The following is a 24,097-nucleotide window of genomic DNA, read 5'->3' on the forward strand; positions in this document are numbered from 1 at the left end:
ATATGAATACTTGCAGTCACGAAAGCTTCAAATCTAGAAATAAACACGAGGGGGTGTTTTTACACACCACACCAGGTTCTCATTTGAGGCCGAGTCAACCTCGGGGGAGGTTCAGGACCAGTTCAGATAATCGTCACTTGTGTTGGCCATGAGCGGGAATCGTACTCGGGTTGCCAGGTTTGTATTGCGGCGCGCTAACCGCTACACCAAACCTCTACATACACGAAACAGAGATCCATGCACTATTTCTTCAAAGACTGTTGGGGAAAATATTTTTGTGAGAACGAATTAACAACCACAGTTTGGTCAGTCTCATGATCTCGCGTCAGTTCTTCCCCTTCCACGCGGCCTTGCTGTGCAACAACGTGTGTGTGCCTGCGTGTGTGCATTTTCTCAAGGGGTGTGTGCGCTCAAGTGGCTGTGTGTGCGACTGTCTGCATGAGTGAGCCGATACGTTGGTGTGCACATGCACATACATGTGTGTGTGTATGGATGTCTGTTCTCGTTTAGTCCGAGTGCATGTTTAACTCACGGCTCAATCTGCAACTCTTCCCCTGCAGATGTGACCGCACTGCTCGTCTCTGCACTCACTGCAAGGCCAGACGACACCACAAAGGCGAAGGCACCTCACTTAGCCTCATTGATGATACGGGCACTCGTATGTACATGGCCTATGATTCACACAGAAGTTGCTGGGATCGTAGCACAGGAGGTGAACGACTGTCACTCGTCCCCAAGTGTAAGAAAACACACACAAACACAAATATTAAACAAATTTGAATATAAAATGTGACAAACTCTTTGGTACACATGGTATGGCCAACCACACCACCCTCCTGGCCAGCTTCGTCTCCCCAATGCTGATGTTTACACACCCCGCACAAGATATTCGTTTAAGGCTGAGGTGGACCAATGGCGGGTCAAGGACCAATACAGACATCACTCGTCACTGATTCTAGCCATGGCAGGGAATCAAACTAAGACTGTGAAGTTTAGGGTGCAGTGAGTGAACTACTCCGTGGCCAACTGTGCCACTATTTCCCACAAACACACAGTCTTCCAATCACTCATATGCGTACCAACGCACGCAACGTTTGAGACACACTCGCACAGCAAACACCCCCGGCACAAATAGCGCAGAGGTGGGGAAATCTTTCCCATGTGGTCCACGAGTGGTACAACATTGAGGGCGCCACGGTGGCGAGATGTTAACTACCTCGCCTGGTATACAGGAGGTTGTGGGTTAAATCTCGACCCTGTCGCCTGTATATTTGGAGTTTGCATGTCTCTCTCCCTCTGGTCGCGTGGCATTTTCTCTGGGTCCGCCAGTTTTTCCCTACACATGCGTATTTGGCTGCTATAAATTTCCACGTGATAAGCCACATCCGTTGAGTTATAATTTGTGGCCAGATCGCCTTTGAAAAAAAATATCCATACAGCTCAGTGGGTCTTACCTGGTAAAATTAAATAAAAATAGTAAAAAAAAAAATAGTAAATCAAACAGCGGGCCACATGTGGCCTGCAGGGGCCCCATAGATTCTCAAAAGTGCCGCGCGACCAATCGCCAACGGCGGGCGGCAACCGGTGCGGTGCGGCGCGGCCACCTCACCGGTGCGGTTGAGCAGCGTGCGCGGCGTGGTGAACGCTGGCGTGGCGGCGCCGCTGGGCGGAGCCCCGGCCGCCGACAGCACCGTGCTGAAGTAGAGGCCTGTGCCGTGGCGGATGGGGCTGAGCATGGGCGGCGGTGTGTAGGGCGGCACCGCGGCATCGGCCGCCAGCGCGCGTGGCGATCGCAGCTGGCTCTGGTAGAGTGTGGCACCCGGGTAGGACTGCGACACCGGCAGGGTTCCCGGAGGAGGGATGATGAGCGGGTCGGGGCGATGCCGGTACTTCCACTTGCCCGGCACAGAGTGCTTGCGTGTGACCTCTTGCCGCGACGATGGACGCTGTGGGAACGACATTGAGGCGGCTGGCTTGAGCACAGAACGTTGGCTTCCCCAATGTCCGTGTATTGTGTGTGTATGCCAAAGCACACATATCAACGTATCCTCTTCTAAGTTGAAGAAATTCCACCAATTGTATACTACTGTTTCGTTCGTACCGTCTGCAAACTCTCACTTTGTTTACGTTTCATTTAATTAGATCGGCCTAAAGAAAACGTTTGCGTAAATTTTAACTAATTCTTACACGCACAATTTTGTGCACGTACCTGAAATGTTAAGAACCATTTGTAATTGATGAATTGTTAGGTACCCAGTAGGCGTGTAAACAATGCATCGCTTCATCAACGACTGGAAATAATTCTTCCGCACATGATACATGCACAATATTGTAGGAGTATCAGTTATTAATTAACAATTAATGTAACGGTTTCATGTGATCCCTGCTGTGATTACAGGCTAGTACATTAATCGATTCTTGAATCTTGACATTTTACTGCATCACATGGGGGTGGGGGGGGCACATGTTTTCTGGTTTTCATTCGAAATGAGCTCTCAATTACTTAATTAACCCTCAATTGTTAATTTGACCTTTTTCATTGTTTTAAGCTGTTAAGCAGTTGGAGATTTCAACATCTCTCTAAACCCTGCAGGAAAGCAGCCCTTGAAAACCTCAGTTGTGTGCCCCGGGCCTAGTGTGTATGCTCACATGCTCTGTCTCCGTGCGCGGGTGTACAGCTTACACGTACACAATTGTACGCAAACACACATCTGCATTTAGTTGTCTGCGTGTGTGGTGTGTGTATCTGGATGCCCAAGCACATGCTGTTTGGATGGAAAGAGGGGGCTAAAATGTATGCGGCACGAGCTTCAGAAAAGATAGACTGATGTGGTACAGAAGTATGATAGACTGATGTGGTACAGAAGTATGTGGATCTGATTGAACTTGCTGATAACCTGTCCGAGTGTTATCAACATCTGTGGAGAAGGCTCGTGAAGAGTGCCCTTGGGCAGTTAGAGGCAGTCGCCCTCCAACAACGGAGAGCAGAGGAGTGACACTCACAACAATGAGCAGAGCGCTGGGCAGCTAAAGCGCTGCAAAGTTGGGACAGTGGAGAGTATAGAAGGTGCATCTGCCAATTATCTCAGCCAAACGAAGACACTAGGGTCTGTTCCGTGACCTCCTGCCAGCGAGCATTTTACTCTTCACTTGGCCTCAAGGTGCACCTAGCCTGGCAAAAGTACCGTGGTGATGTCACCGCCGCTTAGTGGAGAACGGCGGTGGATGTTGTTTTGCGTGCGTGCGTGCATGCGTATACTGGCACGCACAGCATGCACATCTATGCGTACGTCACGTGCGTGTAACTAAGCGAATGCTTGCGCGCGCTCTTGCCGTGCGCGTGAGCTGTGCGGCACGCACGTGCGGCGTGTCCGCGAGGACCGTGGGCGGCGTCACGGCCGGCAGGGTCGGCGGGGCGAGCGTGGGAGGCGGCGGAGTCTTGGCAGGACCCGCTTCGGAGACACGCTTCAGCACAGGCATGCGGTCATCCGGCGCAACGCCCTCGCCGGACAGCGGGCGCACAGGCACCGACGACACGGGCACTGACACGGGCATGACGAACGGTGCCGGATCGCTCTGCTGCTCGTCCGGGTCCTGCTCGTTCCAGACGACAATAAATTGTCCCAATCACCACCACCAGCGCCGCCGTCGTCGGCATTAATTTGTAAACTCATCACTGTAAAAAGGAGACTTTAACCACAGCACCACACAGCAATACTGTATATATGTCTGCCCAGTGCAGGGTTAGGGAACTTAAGGCCTGCACCAGCCACATGAGGCCGCCCACTTTGAAAGGGCCCACAAATGTAGTTTTTGGGATTAACACCGTAGTAATGTACCTGCAGCAGTTCTGTGAAACGCTTCCCAGGCTGGGAAACCTAGAGGCTGATCTCTAACATTGGGTATGAGGCTACCTGGTGCAAATATTTCCAAATAAAGATTATCTTGTAATGAGGCCAATCGTAAAATTGTAATGTTATTATTTTTGTTTACAAACGTGAAGAAACAAAAGAGGCAATGTATGCCACACTTTTGACAGTCACACCCCCCACACCCAATGACTTAAACGAAACAAATCAACCCCATCATAATAATAAGTGGTTCTTTACTTCATTTGGAATATTTCAGCACTGAATTAAACATTGCTGGTTTAAAACCCAGGGGATACACAGCTCTATATCAGGGCATGCCACAATGTGGAAGAGGCAATTGAAGGGACCTCGCTATTGATGTTGACCGCCCCCCATCCCCCCCTTCCCACCTCATTCTCCCCCCTCACCCCCCACCCAGAAGTACTTACCCGGAAATAGGGCACGTCCTCAGATCGAACGTCGGCATCCAGGCCTCCCGACAACGGAGTGGTCATTGAGTGTTCCAAGGCATGTTGGGATAGCTCTGGTGGGCATGGCTCACTTGCTGGCTTGTCTGCCTGCATACTCGCTGGCACCGGCCTGCATACAAGCAGAGTGCAACTTTGCATAAAGGACAACCAAAGGGTCCCCGGGTTAAATCGGGGCGTTTCCCATTTAGCAAGCCAGACATGGAAGGACGCTATTTCGGTAACTGCATTAAACAGAACCCAGTGATTGTCTTTTCGTTGCATGTTCCTTTCAAGACTATTGTAAGAGTACCATGGACTCTCGCGCGCGCGCACACACACACACACACCGACTCCTACCGTTGCTCGCTGCTGTGCGTGGGTGGCTGGGGCCCCAGTGCAGCCATTCCAACAGGAAGGCCAGCTCCGATCACCTCCACCGCTGCCTGCTGCTGTTCCCGTGCCTGCTGCTGCGCCAAAGCTGCTGCTGCTGTGGCCCCTGCGAGCACCGCCTGCTGCGTTCCATCAGTCAGCTGCGCCAGTCTGTTGCCGCCGTGCTGCAACTGCAAATGCTGCTCTTGCTGCTGCAGCTGTTGCTGCTGTTGTTGCAGCTGCTGTTGCTGCTGCAGATGCTGCTGCTGTTGCTGCAGCTGTAGTTGCATCTGTTGCTGCTGCATTAACTGAATTTGGTACGGATTTTTTTGGTTCATCGGGTTGTGCTTAAATTGCTGTTGCTGTTGTAGCTGATGCAACTGCTGTTGCGACATAGGCATGCCTTGTTGTTGTTGCTGCTGCTGTTGCTGCTGCTGTTGCATGGCATGCGACTGCAGCTGTGGCTGCATGGCAGCAGTCTGTTGCACTTGCAAGTTGCTGTTCCTCAACTGCTGTTGTAGCAGAAACATCCCGGCCAGATGTTGTTGCTGCTGCATTTGCTCTTGTAAACGTTGTTGCTGCTGCTGTTGCTGCTGCTGCTCCTGCTGCTGCATTTGTTGCTGCATTTGTTGCTGCTGCCGTTGCCGCTGCTGCATCTCCATCTGAATTTGCTGCTGTTGCTGGTGAGTGCTCACTTGTGTGGACTGTTCAGGTTTAACCACCAACAGGTGTCTCAGAGTGCTTCCCTGGAGGGTGGCCTGTTGCTGCTGCTGCTGCACTTGAGAGGGTGGCGGTTGCAATCTCTGCGCAAATGTCTGCGTGAAGGAGTTCAAGTCATGCAAGGCTCCAGATGCTGCCCTCTGCTGCTGCTGCTGTTGTTGCTGCTGTTGCTGCACCTGCTGCTGCTTTTGTGGCTGCTGTTGTTGTGGTTGCTGCTGCTGCCGCTCATGCACAGTGCCTTGCTGCTCCACACCGTATCCGCCGTACTGCATGCCCACATAGCCCACGTAGGCGCCCACGCTGTTGGGCCACTCGCCCAGCGACATGCCGGTGTCCGCTGGCGCCACTGCCTGGCCCCCGTGGTTGACGGTGTGCGGGAGGCTCGCCGGTCGGGGCGGCGGGTCTATACCGGTGCCTCGGTGTGGCGGCAGCAGCGCCGGTTGGAGGGCCGATGGCTGCTTGCCCGCGGGACCCGACACTCCGACCGCCGCGCCCGCCACTTGCGCTTCGGTGGCGACGCCGGCAGCGTTGGCGGCGTCGACGGCGAACGCGCTGCCATACAGGTGCGAGTGTGGGGCGCCTGGAGGCTTCCCGCCATCCCGCGAGTGCTCCTCCATGTCTCTCGCGCGCGATCCCAGCCGCGGTAACCGCAATTTGGCTCAGATCAAATAAATAAAACGCATGGGAGGAACTAAACGGCTATGGTGATTGGGAGTGGGGGGGGTGTGGGCACAGCGTCATCAGGAATGTGCAAGAGGAATAATCGCGTCGGGGGTGGTTTTGTCGACACTGCCGATGCTCCGGATCAATGGCAAAACCAAACGTTGGGTCCCTGAGACATTAAAGCTTGAGTGAGTCTCGTGAATTGCCACTTGTAGTATTTCACTGTCGAAAAATAACACGGCAAAATGTATTAAACTATCGCTCTATTTTAATGGAGGTTGTCAGGCCGTACCGCCAACAAAACATGCATTGTATTTGGAGGGACTTTGATATATATCCGTTTTCCCACTTGTGAGCGTGTCTCTGTGCGTATTTGGGGTCTTCTCTCCCCCCCGTTCCCGTGCTGCGATGGAGTGGGTCACATTGCGGGGACGGATGCGATGGCGACACACATCCAATCAGGGCCCAGGTCTCTCATCTTCCTCTGCGGCCTGCAATACATAATATCAAAGCCATGTAAAGCTCTCTCCCAACACATTACAATGCATGGCATAAAATTCCATTAAGGTGAGACAGAGGGAAAGATCATTTCCGATTTTTATAAGCTCAGGTCCGGCACCTCCATAGTTACATCCATGAGTTTACAAGTGGCACGTGGTGTACAAGTTTGAGTGACCCTTTATGAAGGATGTGTTGCTGTATGGTCTCCCTATATCCATTAATATAGTTTTTTTCCCCTGCACAATTAGCATGAGGCAGTGCTCATATCTGTTGGTGGCAAGCAGAGAAAATATAAAATCTCTATGCCAGTGTCCAATCTATCCATAGGTTAAGCACTATTCACTTGCCACAAAGTGGTACTCATTTCATAGAAATTTAGAGGGTCTGATGAGATGAACCAACTCCTGATTGGGATTTAAACGTATGACTTTGTTTGAAATGTTGTACCACTCCCCGTAAGACTCTAATATTTCAGAATATCGTCTCTATCTATGAAAAGTCTGAGCGCTGTGTGTACGAATAGGATGTTGTTTGAACGGAACCTGTTGTGTCCAGTTCCTAAAAAAAACGAGTGAAGTTTAAAAAAAGACGTGTCAACTGAAGTCTCCAGCTCCAGGAGCTGCTCTTTAACAAGTTAAATAGAAAATACAACTTCTGGGCTTTTGGGTAATAGCGCACGTGGAAGACGCAAGGAATTTGACAGCAGGATATAGGGTAGCCCACATGGACGTTCTGATGCCACGTGACAATGCGTTGTCGATGTCATTATAGGAAAAGGAGGTCACGATGGGTTCGGCACATGTGCACGACAAACGGCGGCAGCTGATAAGGCCCGGGAACTCAAGTGGCATCCAGAAGCCGAGGACTAAGGGGAAAATAACAGGACGGTGGTGGTGGTGATGCGACTGTTAGAGCTGACCTCCGAAGTCAAATGTCAGCTGTGTAACAGCCGAAGGATCCTCGCACAAGGCAGCGAAAAAGCGAGGTGCGATGGGCATTATTGACCTCTCGATGCCAACCCAGATCTAGTTTCCCGCTGTCCCTAGACGCGAGTGTGTTATGGGTGTAACGGGTTGGTTTTGTGGCTCCGTGTCTCCAGCTGGAGCGCTCACCCACGGCGTGGCTGGAGCGAGTGTAGTCAGACTCCGGGTGCAGGGACATCTCCCACGCAGGCCTCAACGCCACTCCTGCCGGCAGCACAAAAAGGGGTTCTGCTGTCATTCATGTGCACACGCAACGTCCGCGCTCCTTAGGGCGCGAGATGTTGACTACCTCGCCTGGTACACAGGTCGTGGGTTAGATCCCGACCCTGACAGCTGTAATAATCTAAATACACCTCATTTAATCAGATCATGAAAAGCGAAGCAGACTTGAGCTTGTATAGTACTTAGATGGGTGCACTCTACACAACAGGTTGCTTGCTATAGGCTGTGGGGCTACTTAGTGGGCAGCAGATGGCAGTGCAGTAAAATCCACTGCGGAGGAGCGACGCTCACAACAACGAGCGGAGTGCTGGGTGGCTAAAGCACAGCAAGTTGGCACAGTAGGGGGCACAGGTGGTGCATCAGCAAGTCATCTCAGTCAGTCGACCCGTGGCATCTGGGTCTGCCCCGTGACCTCCTGCCAGCGGGCGTTCGACACTTCGCGTGGCCTCAAGGTGCACATGGCCTGGCACAAGCGTCGTGGTGATGTCACCGCCACTTAGTGGCGAATGGCAGTTGTTGTTGCATTCCGGATCTTGAAATATTGTCCTGAATTCGAAACAAATAGGCCCCTCTTGTTATTTTGGTTGCCGACTCGTGGGGCAGATGCCGTCACCTCGCTAGGCCACTAATCCACACTAGGTGGCGCGCCTTCGTAGGCCTTGCCAAGTTATAGCCATTGCGTCACAAACCCTGGTGGTGTTTAGTCTTCGAAGAGAATGAAAATGCTGAAATGACATTTTCTTTGTGCGCAGTCATTCGTGACTGTGGCGAGACCATCAACATCGCTAAACTTGAGAATCTGGTTCAATCACAATACAGTGCCGTCAACGCAAGACGGACGCACGCACATAGCATCACAGCAGCGGTGCTGGTTCAGTGCTCTTGACGCGGTCATTATCAGCCTTCTCAGTGTCACTGGAGCAATGACAAGAACATTACATACACACAAAGCTTCCCTTCGGCTGTTCGACTGGTCCAAAGCCAGCGATGCTGTGCACCGCTGCAGCGAGCAACAGAAATAGCGACAGACGAGGCACGAGCGTGTGAGAGCACTGCTGCCGCTACTATCATTGGCCATTTAGATGCCATCGGTCGTGTCTAATCAAGGCTAAACCGTAGTGATAGCACACACGGCGTTGGCAGCCAGGCCATGAATTTGCCAAAGCCAACACTGTACCAGTCTCGTGAGGGGGGGGTGCAGGCATGCGCTGGTGCCATTGCCAAATTACTGGTGCCCAGTTTTGCCCAAGTTTTTGTTGTTGTTGCTTAAACGTCAAAATCCACGATAAAAACGTGTAGAGTTTGGTTCAGTATTATTTTCTTTGACTGAAAGGCGACGCGCTGTGAGCACCTGGTAAGAGGGTATGTACGGCACAATAGGGATGGTGTGTAGCCACCATTGTGCACGCCTGAATGTGTCAGTGCCGATGTTGGTCACAACGCCCCTCTTGCCAGATACTAAGGCAGAGGTTGACCTAGAGGATGCACGTGCTAGGTTATGATAACATTTAAACTTGTGCTGTGAATCACAGCCAAGAACCAAGCATTTCAACAACGGTGCCATCTGTCCGATTTCACGATAGTGTTCAATGTTTAAAGTCAGACCCCCCCCCCCTACGGAAGGAGACGCAAAGTGGATGACAGTAGTTACACTGGCTGGTGATGTCTGCAAATGGAGGGAAAAGTATATATTTCTGTGGTTGGGAAACTTTACTACAATTTAATGCCCTTGAAAGCAATCAAAAAACGCTAGATTTGCATCTAGAAGATGATACGCACACTGCACAGAAATTATCCGTATCAAATCAACACGACTGAAGTGATTTTTTGACAATATTGGGCCAATCTTATGGATCTTTCTAAGGTGCAAATCAGGGCTGGATTAAACCCCTCAAGGTTTACATATCCAGGAGATAAAGATGAAGTTTCCCCTACTTCATTTGGTGTTGCTTGAATGGCAGTTAAAGCATAATTACAGTACATTCAAAGAACATTCCATTTAGTAAACATAAAATTTATATTAATATAATAGACTGCAATGAGAGTAGATGCGCATTAGCGTTGCACAGTGAATTAACAGGTCTCTTTTGCAAGGCAGAGCTGAGTTTAAAGATTGGAGAACACAACATTCTATATTGCTGCAGCAATCAGTAATAATTACAAAAGCCGAAATGGATTTCACTACTCAATTGAGCACGAAGCAGCGTTCATCTCTGTCGGGAATCTCAAGATAACGGGTACACAATCCACATTAATAATGAATGGTGGTGGCCAGTTTCTCCCTTCACGGGATGATCAGTAAACTTGCCACAAGGTAGAAGTAATTTTCCTTCAGGGCCGAGTCATTCCCAAATGGAACTTTATTCTTTATTTTCCTCAACAGCATCGCCGCCGATGTTGGATGCAATGACATTTAAAAAAAAGCGACACATTTAATCACAATAGTAACAACAATTATTGTGATTATTCATTCAGATGAAGCTTTCTGACCCACGGTACTCTTTCAGGAGAGTCCTTCCTCTGAATGTTTGGCTAATTCCGAATTTTGTGCACGTTTATACGTTGTTTTCTTTTAATACGATCTCGCGTTTCAAACACCGGTTCAGGCAACGAACACAGCACGGGTGGGGCAGTTTTTTTGGTTTCTTTACCAAGGGCTGGACTTTCAAATTCCTTTGAGGGGCTCCCATTAACACACCCCGGTCACTACTGTCGCTGCAACAAAAGTGACTAAGTGCACTAACATTAGAAACTCAACATTACCATGTTGAAATGTTTACCCTTTATTTACCCAATTGGTGTGGCTAATATGATAAATAAACAACGATTGGGGCTTTTTGAAGGCCATATGGACATGTGATACCAGAAGTTTAATATAAGTTTCAAAAGTGTATAAATTATCCGAGTAAATGACACACTGAGCTATACAGCTCAAGGGTGACTCGACCAGCAGACACACGGCTGAAAGAGTTAAGAAACACGATATCAAATAAATATATAAATAAAGGTAATTACAACCAAATGATCTGATAAAACAATTACGGACATTCACATTTGTATAGTTTCGACCTCAACGATGTCTGTTTAAAAGAGTTACAGAGACGGCAGAGTGGTGATCCCCAGAGACGAGAGCAGTTGGTTACAAAACTTTGGAGCAGCAGCAACACAAAACGCATTTAAGCCAAGTTGCGTATGAAATCTAGGAATCGTAAACAATCAGATTGGTTTTTAGTATTTTGTAGCGGTATTAATACATCTGATAAATAACGTGCAGATCTTTGGGTAACTGCATTATAAGTGAATATCGCCCAATGACAACTTCTTCACTGCTTCCAGGGACATTAGCCCTGTCACGGCGTGAAGGTGCAGGCCCGTGCAACCCTAGGCTCTCTGCCCTGGCCAAAGAGTCAGCTGTTTCAATGCTGCCAGCTTTGCAAGCAGGCGGGCAAAATCGCCCAAGGACAACTTCTTCCGTGCTTTCAGGGCCATTAGCCCTCGGCTCTCCCCGTCCAGGCCATAAAGTCATCAGCGGTCTCAATGTTGTACGCACGGCGTCGGCTTTGCAAACAACAGTCGGGCAAAAGCACATCACGCTCAGCGAGCGATAGGCAGTGATCTCACAGGGAGTGGCAGTGGCGGTAATCGAGGTGTTTTTGCTGCAGTGGATCGTGGCTGAGTGCTCCACGTGCGCCACTTACGACCCCCCCCCCCAACCGACCCGGCTAGAACACCTAAATTGAGCCTAATTCTGCTGGGGCAATCGCAATTACAAGAGGCACCACCGTGCTTGGGTCGCACGTGGCTCGTCAAAGACTCTACACGGGCAGGTGGCTGGGTGGTGGCTCGGGGCGTTTGTCGAGCTTGCTGCCACTTCAGGGATGCAGTCAGAATCCAGGTTTCCCGTAGCACGTGACTGAGCCGCGGTGCGGCAACACTTAAAACTTTGCATTGGAAGACGCAGCAGCGGGGAAAATTCCCGTGCTACGTCCCGAGAGTGATTGAAAATTTGCGAACCGTTTATGTTACCACGACGCTCTTCGTGCGTAATTTGTGCAAAATTATTTCACGAAACCAAAAAAGTACCACGGATGTACGAACTTTTTTGAGCAACGCGATGATGATGCGTAAATCTTATATTGCTACATTATAACCGTTACATTGATGTTTCGTATTAATTTAAGGAGTTTCTGTTTTGCTTAAAATTCTAAGCCTGCGTGCTGTTGTTACATTTGCGATTATAATGTTTTTACATGTGCATTGTATTTGTAACATGTGTATCGCATCAACCTTTGCAAAGAGAACTTTCAGTCTCAAAAAAGGTCCCCATCTGGTTTCAAACAAAGCAGTTGACATCGATCGGCCCGGTCAAAAATAACTGCACCAAAAAAACGCATCATTGTCGTGTCGGAGTAGAATCACTGACTGACATTTGCAAGGTTGCCAATTAAAATCCTGGTTGAAGGTCGACCTGGCTTATAAACCTTCCATAGTTGATTAAATTGAGTGCTCCTTTGCGTTAAGTCAAATAATGAGCCCCCCCTCCCCCCCAACATAGGAGTGTGGAATTTCCAACACGAAGATCCGGGCTGCTAACAGAAACGTCCATGCTGTGTGATCTCCAAGGCCACATTTCCAAGTGGATGCTATTGGATCACGTGGTGCATTTACATACGGCGATTGCACATTTCTGCCTAGTCATAAAAAAAACTTTACGTGAAAATAATTGCTCAGGCATAAACAACAACAAAATCACACGTCACCGTTTGCAAGAGCAAGCTACCCTTTACCTGCTGTCATTTACAAATTTGAAAAAAAAATTACCCACAATTATTAAAATTACCCACTGCTGAATGACTCCATCACTGAATTCTCATACAAGCAATGGGATGACATCTCCCCCATGCCCCCACCCCATGCCGACCCCACCATGCCCCCACCCCCATGTTCTCCCACGCCCCTCCCCCCAGGCATTGCGCATCACAATTCGCAAGGCAGAGGGGGGAGGGGACAACCACTGTGGACTTACAAAAATAGTCGTCGTTACATAAACCCCGGGTAAATTATTATCGGAGTAAGTCTCCGACTGGAACTTGACATTTTGAGACAGCGAGTTTAGTGCTGCAACCGCTGCACCACAAGTACTGTCGGATATTTTCTCAGGCTTATGGGCCCTGTTCAAAGCAATAGGTGGGTGGATGGCATTCACGTGTGACTGATGAGCTACGTGCTAGGCATCTAAAAGTGACCGATCCCTGCTTCCCACACCTCGGATGAGCAGTCGGCTACGTAATGGAACCCCCATATGCATACATATGGGTGTTCCTTAATTGCTTCTCATGGAAGGAACCCCCCATTATTCTACACGCACGACATGATGCACACAAGTAATCCAGCAGGAATCGTCACGTGTGCGAGTCATTTGAGCTGCAAGACAAAAGAAGTGGGGCCTGTTGAAAAGCCGCATAGCAAGTGGGCCACTGAGTCATCTGCGAATGAACACATCCCCATGTGTGTGAGTTTTCTCTGGGAATCTGGCTTCCTCCCACGCGCAAAAATACATTATTCATTAAGGAAGCTGCCAAGCATCCCAGTCAGGAACCGCAACGGTCTATCCACTACCGGATAAAGCCCCCCCCCCCCCACATGCTGTTGTCATCCCTCATGGCCTTGCGAATCCCACTTATCCATCTTGCTCTCATACCAACAGTCTCGTCCATAGGCCAACTTCCCCTACAACAATGCGTCTTGCCCAACCAAACATACGTTCCTTACATGTCCGTTGCATTGCACTCTCATGCCTTTGGATTGCACTCTCATGCTCACATGCCCTTTGGATTACACCCGTTGGGTTGCACTCCCTCGTCGAGGAGGTCGCTCTCCTTCTTCTCTACAGTTACATGCTAATCTCTCGCATTAACATAGCCACTTCCGTGCCCTCGTCGAGGAGGCCGCTTTCCTTCTTTTCTACAGTTACATGTTTATTTCTCACGTGAACATCACTAGCCCCGGCCACTTCTTTATGACCCTTGGGCTACACCCATTTAAAACCTTTTAAAACAGTCTGCCTCAGCAGCAGACCATGCTTTCCCATCTGATGACGGACGCTTGTGTTGCGCCCGAAACGTCGTGATTTATTTTCTTTTATATCTAAGTGACTTTACCGAAAGAACCAAAGAGTATACTTTCCTTAGTGATCAATATGTTTATCATTTGTGTTCATTCCCTGAACCATGTCTTCCTATTTGTGTCGCTCATCGTAAGTAATACTTGGCATGCATCTCTTATATGCTTCGTGTAATTATTCTTACGAGTATATTAAAATTAAATAAGCTGGCCTACCACGTGAAAATGTATTGCAGCTAAATACTCTAAGCGTACGTTTCTAAATATGGAGGGAAAACCCATAGGACACGGAGAGAAAGACGTGCAAACTCCAAATATACAGGCGTGAGGGTCGGGGTCGAACCCACAACCTCCTGTATATAAACACAATTTAACTGGGAACTCGCGCAGTGATCAGTGTACCCTCACATTGTGTTCGAGAATAACAACCCACCCCAAACCCCGCCGACAAAGGTTTCAATTTGAGACCTTCTTGATTGTCAGTTGAGTGCTATAACCACAGTGTGACTTGGCCGGTTTTCAAGGCACCTTTCAAATTACGATCATTGACGCTCAGTTGAGGCTCCCCTATAGCGACGCGTAGATTCTGCAGCTAAAGTACGTCATTATTCTCACGATGCACGCACGAGTCACGCATGGGAGTAACAACACAAACTCTGTGGGTTCGTGTACAATTTTTCAGGCTCTAGATTCTACGCACACCACAGTGGCGAATACAACCTCTGTTGGGCAAACTCCTTTACGAAGGGTTTTGCATGTGGAGGACACCCGAAGGGATAACACTCGAAAGTCCACACAACCTGATCGGTATTCTACTTTCTATACCACTGCCAGTCTTGACCGCCCCCGCAGTCCAGTGAGAGGTTTGCGAATCTCGCAGCTCACGGTAACCTCACCGCCGCCGTCAAAGTTATCGCTTCATATCCTTAAGGCTTGCGCACCTCTGTGGCAACGGTCTGCATTATCACAGCTCGCCGACTGCATGCGTTCTCATGCTTTATGTAATGTGTCTCAATTATGCACCGCATGTTCTAATTTCATTCCTTAATAACCTTATGGCGCCACCATGGCCAGCCCACATACGCACCGTCAAGAGTCCTCTCGGAGCGTACATGTCACACGTTGAGCACGTGCGTGTGATCGTGCGTCGTAAGTAAGTTTTAATATGACATTTTATGTACTGCACGTGAAATGTTAACTCGGACATCAAATAGAACAACATTTGGCAGGTAACGATATAGGCCATGAACACATGCGCAGGGTCGATGCACAGTTGGATTAAGCGTGGTCGTGTGTGTTTGAGTGTCGTGAATGTTTAAAAATTACATGTTATGAACTGCCGATATTCTACAGCCACCGGGCCAGTTTGCACCGACTTCACGATTCAGGTCTGGCCAAAGGTGAGCAATTTCTGCAGGGAATCACGAAAAGTTGACATTAAAGACTCGTTGGCGACATCATCATCAGCATTCTCAAGAACTGAAACATCATGTGCCAGTGTCAAACTCCGAATGTGAAATGTATCTCCTTACAGTGGCAAGGTGGGCGCCTCTGTCAAAGCATCCGACTCACTATCGTTTGGCCGAGTGGATTTTTTCTCCGTTTTTTTCCCCCCTCCACGTTTAAAAACCACATGCGGTTAGAGCAGGGGTCGGCAACCAAAACAACAAAAGGGACAATTTTTTTTCGAATTCGGTACAAAACTCATGTAAATACATACACACATATATTACGTCACGAAGCAGTAGTTCAGAGCTGCATGTTTCCAACCCCTGTCCTAGGGTTATTCTCCAACACAATGTGTGGGTATACTGATCACTGTGCGAGTTCCCAGTTAAATTGTGTTAGTCTACAGGAGGTTGTGGGTTCGACCCTGACACCTGGATATTTGGAGTTTGCACGTCTCTCTCCCCTTGGTCACGTGGATTTTTTCTCAGAGTCCTCCAGGTTTTCCCCTCTACATTTAGAATCGATGTGCTTTGAAGAGTATTTGGCTGCTTCAAATTTCCACAAGATAAGCCACCCCCCGTGGATACAATCATTTGTGGCCAGGTCGTTTCTCAAAAAAAGCTACGAAGCTCATTGGGCCTTACCTGGTAGGTAAAAAAAAGTTAAATTCCAGTTGGAGCCCGACTCGGCCCAGGCCCACCAACTCGTTAGGGGGGGGGGGGGTCTACATAGACTGTCCTTTGGCCTACACCGAGGGAATGTGCAATTCCGCCAATGCCTCCGGGTGGGCAACGGAGATGCCCGCCGCCCACGCGCGTGCGTCTGGGCAGGCGGGCGGCTTCGACTTTTGTTTGATCCACAGCGACGAACGTTGACCGCGTGTGCGGTGACGCGATGCGAGGTATTCTGAGAGAGTGTTAATGTCGGCAATGGTTCAAGGTGGCATTGAAGATTTCTGTCCAGTTGCACACAAGCCACCACACACCTGCCCAAGTGTATGTATAAAATATAACCCCAAAGCGCCATAGTCACAAAAACTGAGGCTATTAAAAGCACTTTTCGGCTGTAAGCTGACACAAGCACAGCAATGCTGCTGTATCCACTGCACGTGTGACCATGGGCAGAGTGGCCCGGACACCAGAGCCTAGGTCAGATGCATTGAATGTCACTGCTGTTTCCTCAGGCGTTCCAGCCGATGTGCTGCCAAGTCAGACACCCCGGCGGCTTAAAATTCCTGAAAATTACGCACCAGGCACACACAAACAACGAGCAAGTGCACACTCGCGCACACGGAGACCCGTACATAGGTGCACTTGCACGCACAGACGTACACAGGCATGTGCAGACATACGTGGATGCACACACAAAGACAGGCCTGCACAGACATGCACACACGAGCGCCTACCAATCTGCAAAGTAGCACGCAAGTGCGCATGTAAAGCCCATGCAAGACGCAGAGACATGCATTTGTGCGTGTGACTACGTTAGAATTTCTGCACCCTTTATTTAGATGGCCCAGAGATTAGTGGTTGGTTGCATAAAACAACTTGATCGACATCAGTTTGCAATCGAGTTCAGTGAAAGCAAAAGCTTGATTTGGTGAACTTCAGCTCTGAGGATTCAAACTGTTGGTTTGATAGCCATGCGACGATGAACACAATTTGCTGCGCATGTTAGGCTGCATCACATGGCATGGTAACAGGATGTTTAAGTGACTTCAGATGACTGTGGATAGAGGACATGGCAAGCTCGGTTTGCAGACGAGTGCACATTGACACACAATCAACTAGAATACTGCAGGTTACTTCAGATGAAATTCTTTGACATCTTCCAGGGCCGTTCTAACACAAGGCAGCAGTTTAAAATCAATAATTAACAATCTTCTAACACGACAATCATAGCGCATTTGGAATATAACTTGGATGGCATTTTAAATCAGACGTTGGTGATGTCGGCTGAGACCGCAACTCGCCACACTTGAGAACCCGGTTTAAATCACATATAGCCCGCAGCCTGGATAAGAACCCGAGACCTCGGGCAGTGCCGGGCTCAGTGACTTGGACATTACAAGTTCACTTAGTGACTCAGACACCCAAGCACTGTAAAGGACGAACACACAAAAGAGGACATCAAATTACACATACGAATGGTTCAATAGCTGGAAACACACACACACACAACTGCATGTGCACTATAAATAATGTCAACGCTTACCACGATGAACTTTGCCAAAGAGGTTTGGCTTTTCTCAACTCTTTCTTCTTCAATCATATGGCTGTCGGGAAAAGCAATAGTTGTTGAAACGTGTTATAGTTGAAGGCTACGTTTTTTTTCAACCAATACAAGAAGGCATGAGAAAGCTGCGTGGATCGAAGCGACACTGCCAGGACATTGCATGGATGGCGGATTCATCGATGATGAGTTTGAGATTTAAAACTAATTTACATTTCTGTTTCGTTTGTTGTTCTTCCCCCGCACTTCTGATTAGCACGGTAAGTTCAACATATATACATTAATGGTTTGGACTTATCAATGAGATAAAGACATGAGTAATATCCTGGCGCAGAAGATAGATTAGTGCTGAATACAACCACATTTCTCATGTGATTTGTAACTTTGATCCTTACCCATCTATCGATCGTCCAATTTTTATGTGCAATTCTATTGGGATACTGTGTTGCCTTGGTGTGGTCTGGGAATGTTTGCTGTTGTTTTGCTGCCTTGTCCAAGCTTGGGAAACTATGTACTTATGCAATTTTTACTTGTATACTTTTTCTGATGTATTTCTTATTAGTGATTTGCTTACCTTTACGATACTTTGCACTCCTATCGTTTAAGCTATTGTTCTGACCCAGAAAAGGGGCTTCATAGCTCATCAGATTTCTCCAGGATAAACAAAGATTCAGTATTAAATCACTAACAATGGAAGCACAACCAACTAACAGTAAAGAGCTGCAGTAGTGGCAGCATTTATTTAATTCAGAAGGACATCCTCAATGGAATGTTTTCCATTTCAATCTTGGCTCGGAGTATTATTATAACGCACGATTAACTTGCACACAAAAACAAAGAAACCCATAGAGGATTAAATACCATTGGGTCAGGTTCTGTTAGAAAACGCCTATTGCAGTTGGCACACCACGAGGAGGGGATTGGTGTGGCCCTGTATAATGCCCGACCAAGTTTGTTTCCCCGGTTGTGACATTTATAACAACCACACCTGGTATCAATTTAAAGCCAAGGCGACTTAGGCCAGGTTTAAAAACGACTTGCCACTGATATCAGATGAAAACTATGACAACTATTTTGTTTATTTTAGCAGATAAGGCACACTGAGTTACAGAGCTCTTTTTCAGAAGTGACCTGGCCACAAATGGTAGGTCAACGAAGTGGTATATCACGTGGACATTTAAAGCAGCCAAATACTCTAAAAAGCATGTTGATTTACACTATGAGATCTCTTTTACCAGTGGCAAAATATAATAGTAGGTTTTTACCCTTTTAACTGGTACAAAACTGACACCTTTATTCAAGGCATCATGTTTGCAATGACCACAACACAAGTAGTCAAAAAAGCAAACAAAAAGAAGCAACTCTGATAAAGATGATAATATGCACTGTCCTTGAAGTTGATTGGCCCACACCCGAGACGGCTTTCTTTAGAGCCTAGTCCCCATTGGTGTAGGGCCAGATGACACCAGAAGGCGTACAACTCAAACACAGTGCAATATCAGAGTATTGAGAGCTCGGGGTAAGCATTTACACTATGAGATCTCTTTTACCAGTGGCAAAATATAATAGTAGGTTTTTACCCTTTTAACTGGTACAAAACTGACACCTTTATTCAAGGCATCATGTTTGCAATGACCACAACACAAGTAGTCAAAAAAGCAAACAAAAAGAAGCAACTCTGATAAAGATGATAATATGCACTGTCCTTGAAGTTGATTGGCCCACACCCGAGACGGCTTTCTTTAGAGCCTAGTCCCCATTGGTGTAGGGCCAGATGACACCAGAAGGCGTACAACTCAAACACAGTGCAATATCAGAGTATTGAGAGCTCGGGGTAAGCATTTACACTATGAGATCTCTTTTACCAGTGGCAAAATATAATAGTAGGTTTTTACCCTTTTAACTGGTACAAAACTGACACCCCGAGCTCTCAATACTCTGATATTGCACTGTGTTTGAGTTGTACGCCTTCTGGTGTCATCTGGCCCTACACCAATGGGGACTAGGCTCTAAAGAAAGCCGTCTCGGGTGTGGGCCAATCAACTTCAAGGACAGTGCATATTATCATCTTTATCAGAGTTGCTTCTTTTTGTTTGCTTTTTTGACTACTTGTGTTGTGGTCATTGCAAACATGATGCCTTGAATAAAGGTGTCAGTTTTGTACCAGTTAAAAGGGTAAAAACCTACTATTATATTTTGCCACTGGTAAAAGAGATCTCATAGTGTAAATGCTTACCCCGAGCTCTCAATACTCTGATATTGCACTGTGTTTGAGTTGTACGCCTTCTGGTGTCATCTGGCCCTACACCAATGGGGACTAGGCTCTAAAGAAAGCCGTCTCGGGTGTGGGCCAATCAACTTCAAGGACAGTGCATATTATCATCTTTATCAGAGTTGCTTCTTTTTGTTTGCTTTTTTGACTACTTGTGTTGTGGTCATTGCAAACATGATGCCTTGAATAAAGGTGTCAGTTTTGTACCAGTTAAAAGGGTAAAAACCTACTATTATATTTTGCCACTGGTAAAAGAGATCTCATAGTGTAAATGCTTACCCCGAGCTCTCAATACTCTGATATTGCACTGTGTTTGAGTTGTACGCCTTCTGGTGTCATCTGGCCCTACACCAATGGGGACTAGGCTCTAAAGAAAGCCGTCTCGGGTGTGGGCCAATCAACTTCAAGGACAGTGCATATTATCATCTTTATCAGAGTTGCTTCTTTTTGTTTGCTTTTTTGACTACTTGTGTTGTGGTCATTGCAAACATGATGCCTTGAATAAAGGTGTCAGTTTTGTACCAGTTAAAAGGGTAAAAACCTACTATTATATTTTGCCACTGGTAAAAGAGATCTCATAGTGTAAATGCTTACCCCGAGCTCTCAATACTCTGATATTGCACTGTGTTTGAGTTGTACGCCTTCTGGTGTCATCTGGCCCTACACCAATGGGGACTAGGCTCTAAAGAAAGCCGTCTCGGGTGTGGGCCAATCAACTTCAAGGACAGTGCATATTATCATCTTTATCAGAGTTGCTTCTTTTTGTTTGCTTTTTTGACTACTTGTGTTGTGGTCATTGCAAACATGATGCCTTGAATAAAGGTGTCAGTTTTGTACCAGTTAAAAGGGTAAAAACCTACTATTATATTTTGCCACTGGTAAAAGAGATCTCATAGTGTAAATGCTTACCCCGAGCTCTCAATACTCTGATATTGCACTGTGTTTGAGTTGTACGCCTTCTGGTGTCATCTGGCCCTACACCAATGGGGACTAGGCTCTAAAGAAAGCCGTCTCGGGTGTGGGCCAATCAACTTCAAGGACAGTGCATATTATCATCTTTATCAGAGTTGCTTCTTTTTGTTTGCTTTTTTGACTACTTGTGTTGTGGTCATTGCAAACATGATGCCTTGAATAAAGGTGTCAGTTTTGTACCAGTTAAAAGGGTAAAAACCTACTATTATAGCATGTTGATTCTAAATGTGGGGGGGGGGGGGGAATCGGAGGACCCAGACAAAAAGCCAGGCACCACAGACAGAGAGACATGCAAACTCCAAATATATAGCAGGCGGGATCAAACCGACAACCTCCTGTATACCAGGTGAAGTAATTAACAACTCACCACCATGGAACCCCAGATGGCTGAGATGGTCATGTGGTGAACTAACCTCTAAACTATTACTCCCCCATATACGTATACACACAAAGACATAGGTCCCCCCAATTAGCTTGACACAATGTCAGGGTGAGTGCTGTTAGCCAGCATAACAAACGAGGGGGTGGTGCAGACAGTTATCACCAATGGCGGAGCCAGGATTTTCAAGAAGTGGGGGCAACCCCTCCAGCAATGAAAAATGATAGGAGTTGTTAGTAAGGACTTGTCTCTTGCTTTTTATTCAACGCGTGTGCGGTGATGGCGCAGCCATCGATCGAGGGTCGAATTCGAACCATGTGTGATCGGCATCGCGCTCGCTGAAGGTATGCCTTCAGGGAAGTCATGTACTGCATACGCAACTGCGCACAATTCTGTGAGTCACTTATTACTGCTTTGCCGTTACTTATTGCCAATTATGGACTCAGACTTTTGTCCTATCATCTCATAGAGTCCCTGGCACGTAATAATATGCTACACAGTGACAGTGGAGTGGGGGGGTCACAAAATGACGATTTATTACTAATAAACCCCAATGATCTGATCGAAATTAGGGATTTCGATCGGATCATTGGGGGGGCATGTGCCACCCCATCCCCCCCACTGACTCCGCCAGTGGTTATCACTTGTGCAAGCAGTCACATGCAAGTCAACAAAGCGGAGGCTCAGTACAAGTTCACTGGTAGGGAATCGAACTAATCTTTGCAGATTTGTAGCATAAGAATATTAACTACTGCACTACCGCTACCCTCCACACAACAAAGTCCCTCCCGTATAGCCTTTAATAGACTGTCAGGGCAGGTGCTGTTAGCCAGTAGCACCTATGAAGACGCGACGGCACATGAGGGAGTGGGTGGCCAGCACCATGCCCGCCCACCTTTGTCTCCCGAGTGGCGATGCTTACACCAACACCATATACTAATTTGATGCTGAGTCGACCTAGGGGAGGCCTAGGACCGGTTCAAATAATCGTCACTGGTGTTGGCCGCGAACGGGAATCGAACTCGGGGCACCGGGTTCATAGCGCAGCACACCAACCGCACTGCACTACCGCTCCCCACCGCATGCACGCACGCACGGACGCACTTTGCACTAGCAGGGAGATAGCGGGAGGTAGCACTTGCCAGCGAGCGTGGTGAACCCTACACCGGTCACAGATACTTTGCCGCAGTGTCAACACGGACCGTGAAAACTCGGGGAGTGGGGAGGGCAGTCACATGCCGTTGTTTACCGATGGCGGACGGGGCCGCGGGTAAATTTAGGAGCGGCAGCGCAAGTGCCTACAGGGCTTCATACCACAAAGAGGAGGAACAGCCACTGTGCCTGTTTAAACCAAAACCATACTAGTTTTGTTTTACTATATTTTTTATTTTACCAGGAAAGGCTCACCAAGCCAAATAGCTCTTTTTTCAGAAGCGACCTGGCCACAAATGACAGCTCAACGAAGTGGCTTATCACGTGGAAACCGATAGCAGCCAAATACTCCCAACACATATTTTTAAATGCATAGGGAAAAACTGGAGGACTTGGAGAAAAATCCACGCGACCATGGGGAGAGACATGCAAACTCCAAATATACAGGCGTCAGGATCGAACCCACAACCTCCTGTGGACCAGGCGAGGTAGTCAACACCTCAGCACAGTGGCGCTGGGCGTCAGTGGAAGGACCAAGTTACCATTTGCTAGCAAATAACAGCAACCCCAATATAAACAGGTGGCTAAGTGGCTCAAGGGTGGCATGGTTACTGTGACAATTGAACTGACACAGCCATCACCAGAGTACTGAGATTGAGACTGCTAGCCCCAGGTCATGACTTGCTTTGGCACTGTGCCGTAGAGCAGTGTTGCAATCTACAGGGTGCTCCAGATGTATTGTGACCCCCCCCCCCCCCCATTTAATTCTCTAAAATATCATATATATTTTAAAAGTTACATTTATTTAAATCAGAAATGAATATGCAAAGGAAAAACATTTTAGGGGTCAATTAATTGGTGGGCGGGGTCAGAAGACATCTGGAGCACGCTCTACATGCGTCCACATCACCATGAATGTGACCGATCTCTGATTCTTCTGAGCAGGCTGAGCCTGGTGAGTACTTGGATAGGAGATTGCCTGGGAAAATCAGGCGCTGCAGACTTGGGCGATGAAATCAGAAAAGTTGACCTCGATACCAACTCGAACTCACTGACTGAATGCAAAGCCGACTGCTCTAACGGCAATACCAGCCGACTAGCGTTATTATCGTCTCTACTCATCCAGGAAAGGCTTTTTGCAGAATCAGGGTTAATTCTCAGAGGAGTTCTGCTTTAAGACATTCGGCCAAATCCTCTTTTAGTAGTTGGCACGTGGAGAACTAAAAATAACAAACTGTTCCGCCTATTGTGGACACTATGCATATGCCCATTGAGTGCGGTATCTTTGGAAAGTTGTTCTGTTGTGGTCTTCCAGAGGGAAAATCTGACCCATCGTTTATGGCTACAATCAATCGTGTTCACAAAGTTTCTAGTTGCTTGAGAGACAGCGAGTTGAAGACACGAAGAAACAACAACAACAACAAGCCAGGAGAAGAGGGTCAGGAGTGGTGGTTACCGTGTCGACCGGTGGAGAGAGATCTCGGGAGTTACCTTCAGCCCACGGTGCCTCTATCTTATTTCGTATGGCTGATGTCGATGCAAAGCAACAAACTACATACTCTTTGGTTCTTTCAGTAAAGTCACGTAGGTCTAAAATAAAATAACTTACGACGTTTCGGGCGCAAATCACGACGTTTCAGGCGCAACACAAGCGTCCGTCATCAGATGACGGACGCTTGTCATCACGCAGTATTAATGACAAACATAGCGAGTTAGTTCTTTTTTTTATCGGTGCTTGT

The 24,097-nt window shown here is 47.7% G+C and overlaps 1 protein-coding gene across 5 annotated transcripts in view; it reads right to left on the reverse strand.

Moving 5' to 3' along the window:
- Positions 1-24,097, reverse strand: part of LOC144728954 (uncharacterized) — an 80,861-nt gene that overhangs the window by 15,975 nt on the left and 40,789 nt on the right. For 3 of the 5 annotated variants that reach the window (XM_078608737.1, XM_078608738.1, XM_078608739.1), the window contains exons 2-7: positions 7,687-7,761; positions 4,679-6,564; positions 4,301-4,451; positions 3,334-3,594; positions 1,610-1,946; positions 533-590 (exon numbers count right to left, since the gene is read on the reverse strand). In XM_078608737.1, the coding sequence (XP_078464863.1) occupies positions 533-590; positions 1,610-1,946; positions 3,334-3,594; positions 4,301-4,451; positions 4,679-6,027 (2,156 nt within the window). In that variant the 5' untranslated portion in view covers positions 6,028-6,564; positions 7,687-7,761. The remainder of the gene's footprint in view (positions 1-532; positions 591-1,609; positions 1,947-3,333; positions 3,595-4,300; positions 4,452-4,678; positions 6,565-7,686; positions 7,762-24,097) is intronic. The other 2 variants (XM_078608741.1, XM_078608740.1) reach the window with 2 other exon arrangements.

This window comes from Lampetra planeri, chromosome 30 (genome assembly GCF_965212315.1).
Source record: "Lampetra planeri chromosome 30, kcLamPlan1.2.h2, whole genome shotgun sequence".
In the NCBI taxonomy this organism is placed as follows: domain Eukaryota; kingdom Metazoa; phylum Chordata; class Hyperoartia; order Petromyzontiformes; family Petromyzontidae; genus Lampetra; species Lampetra planeri.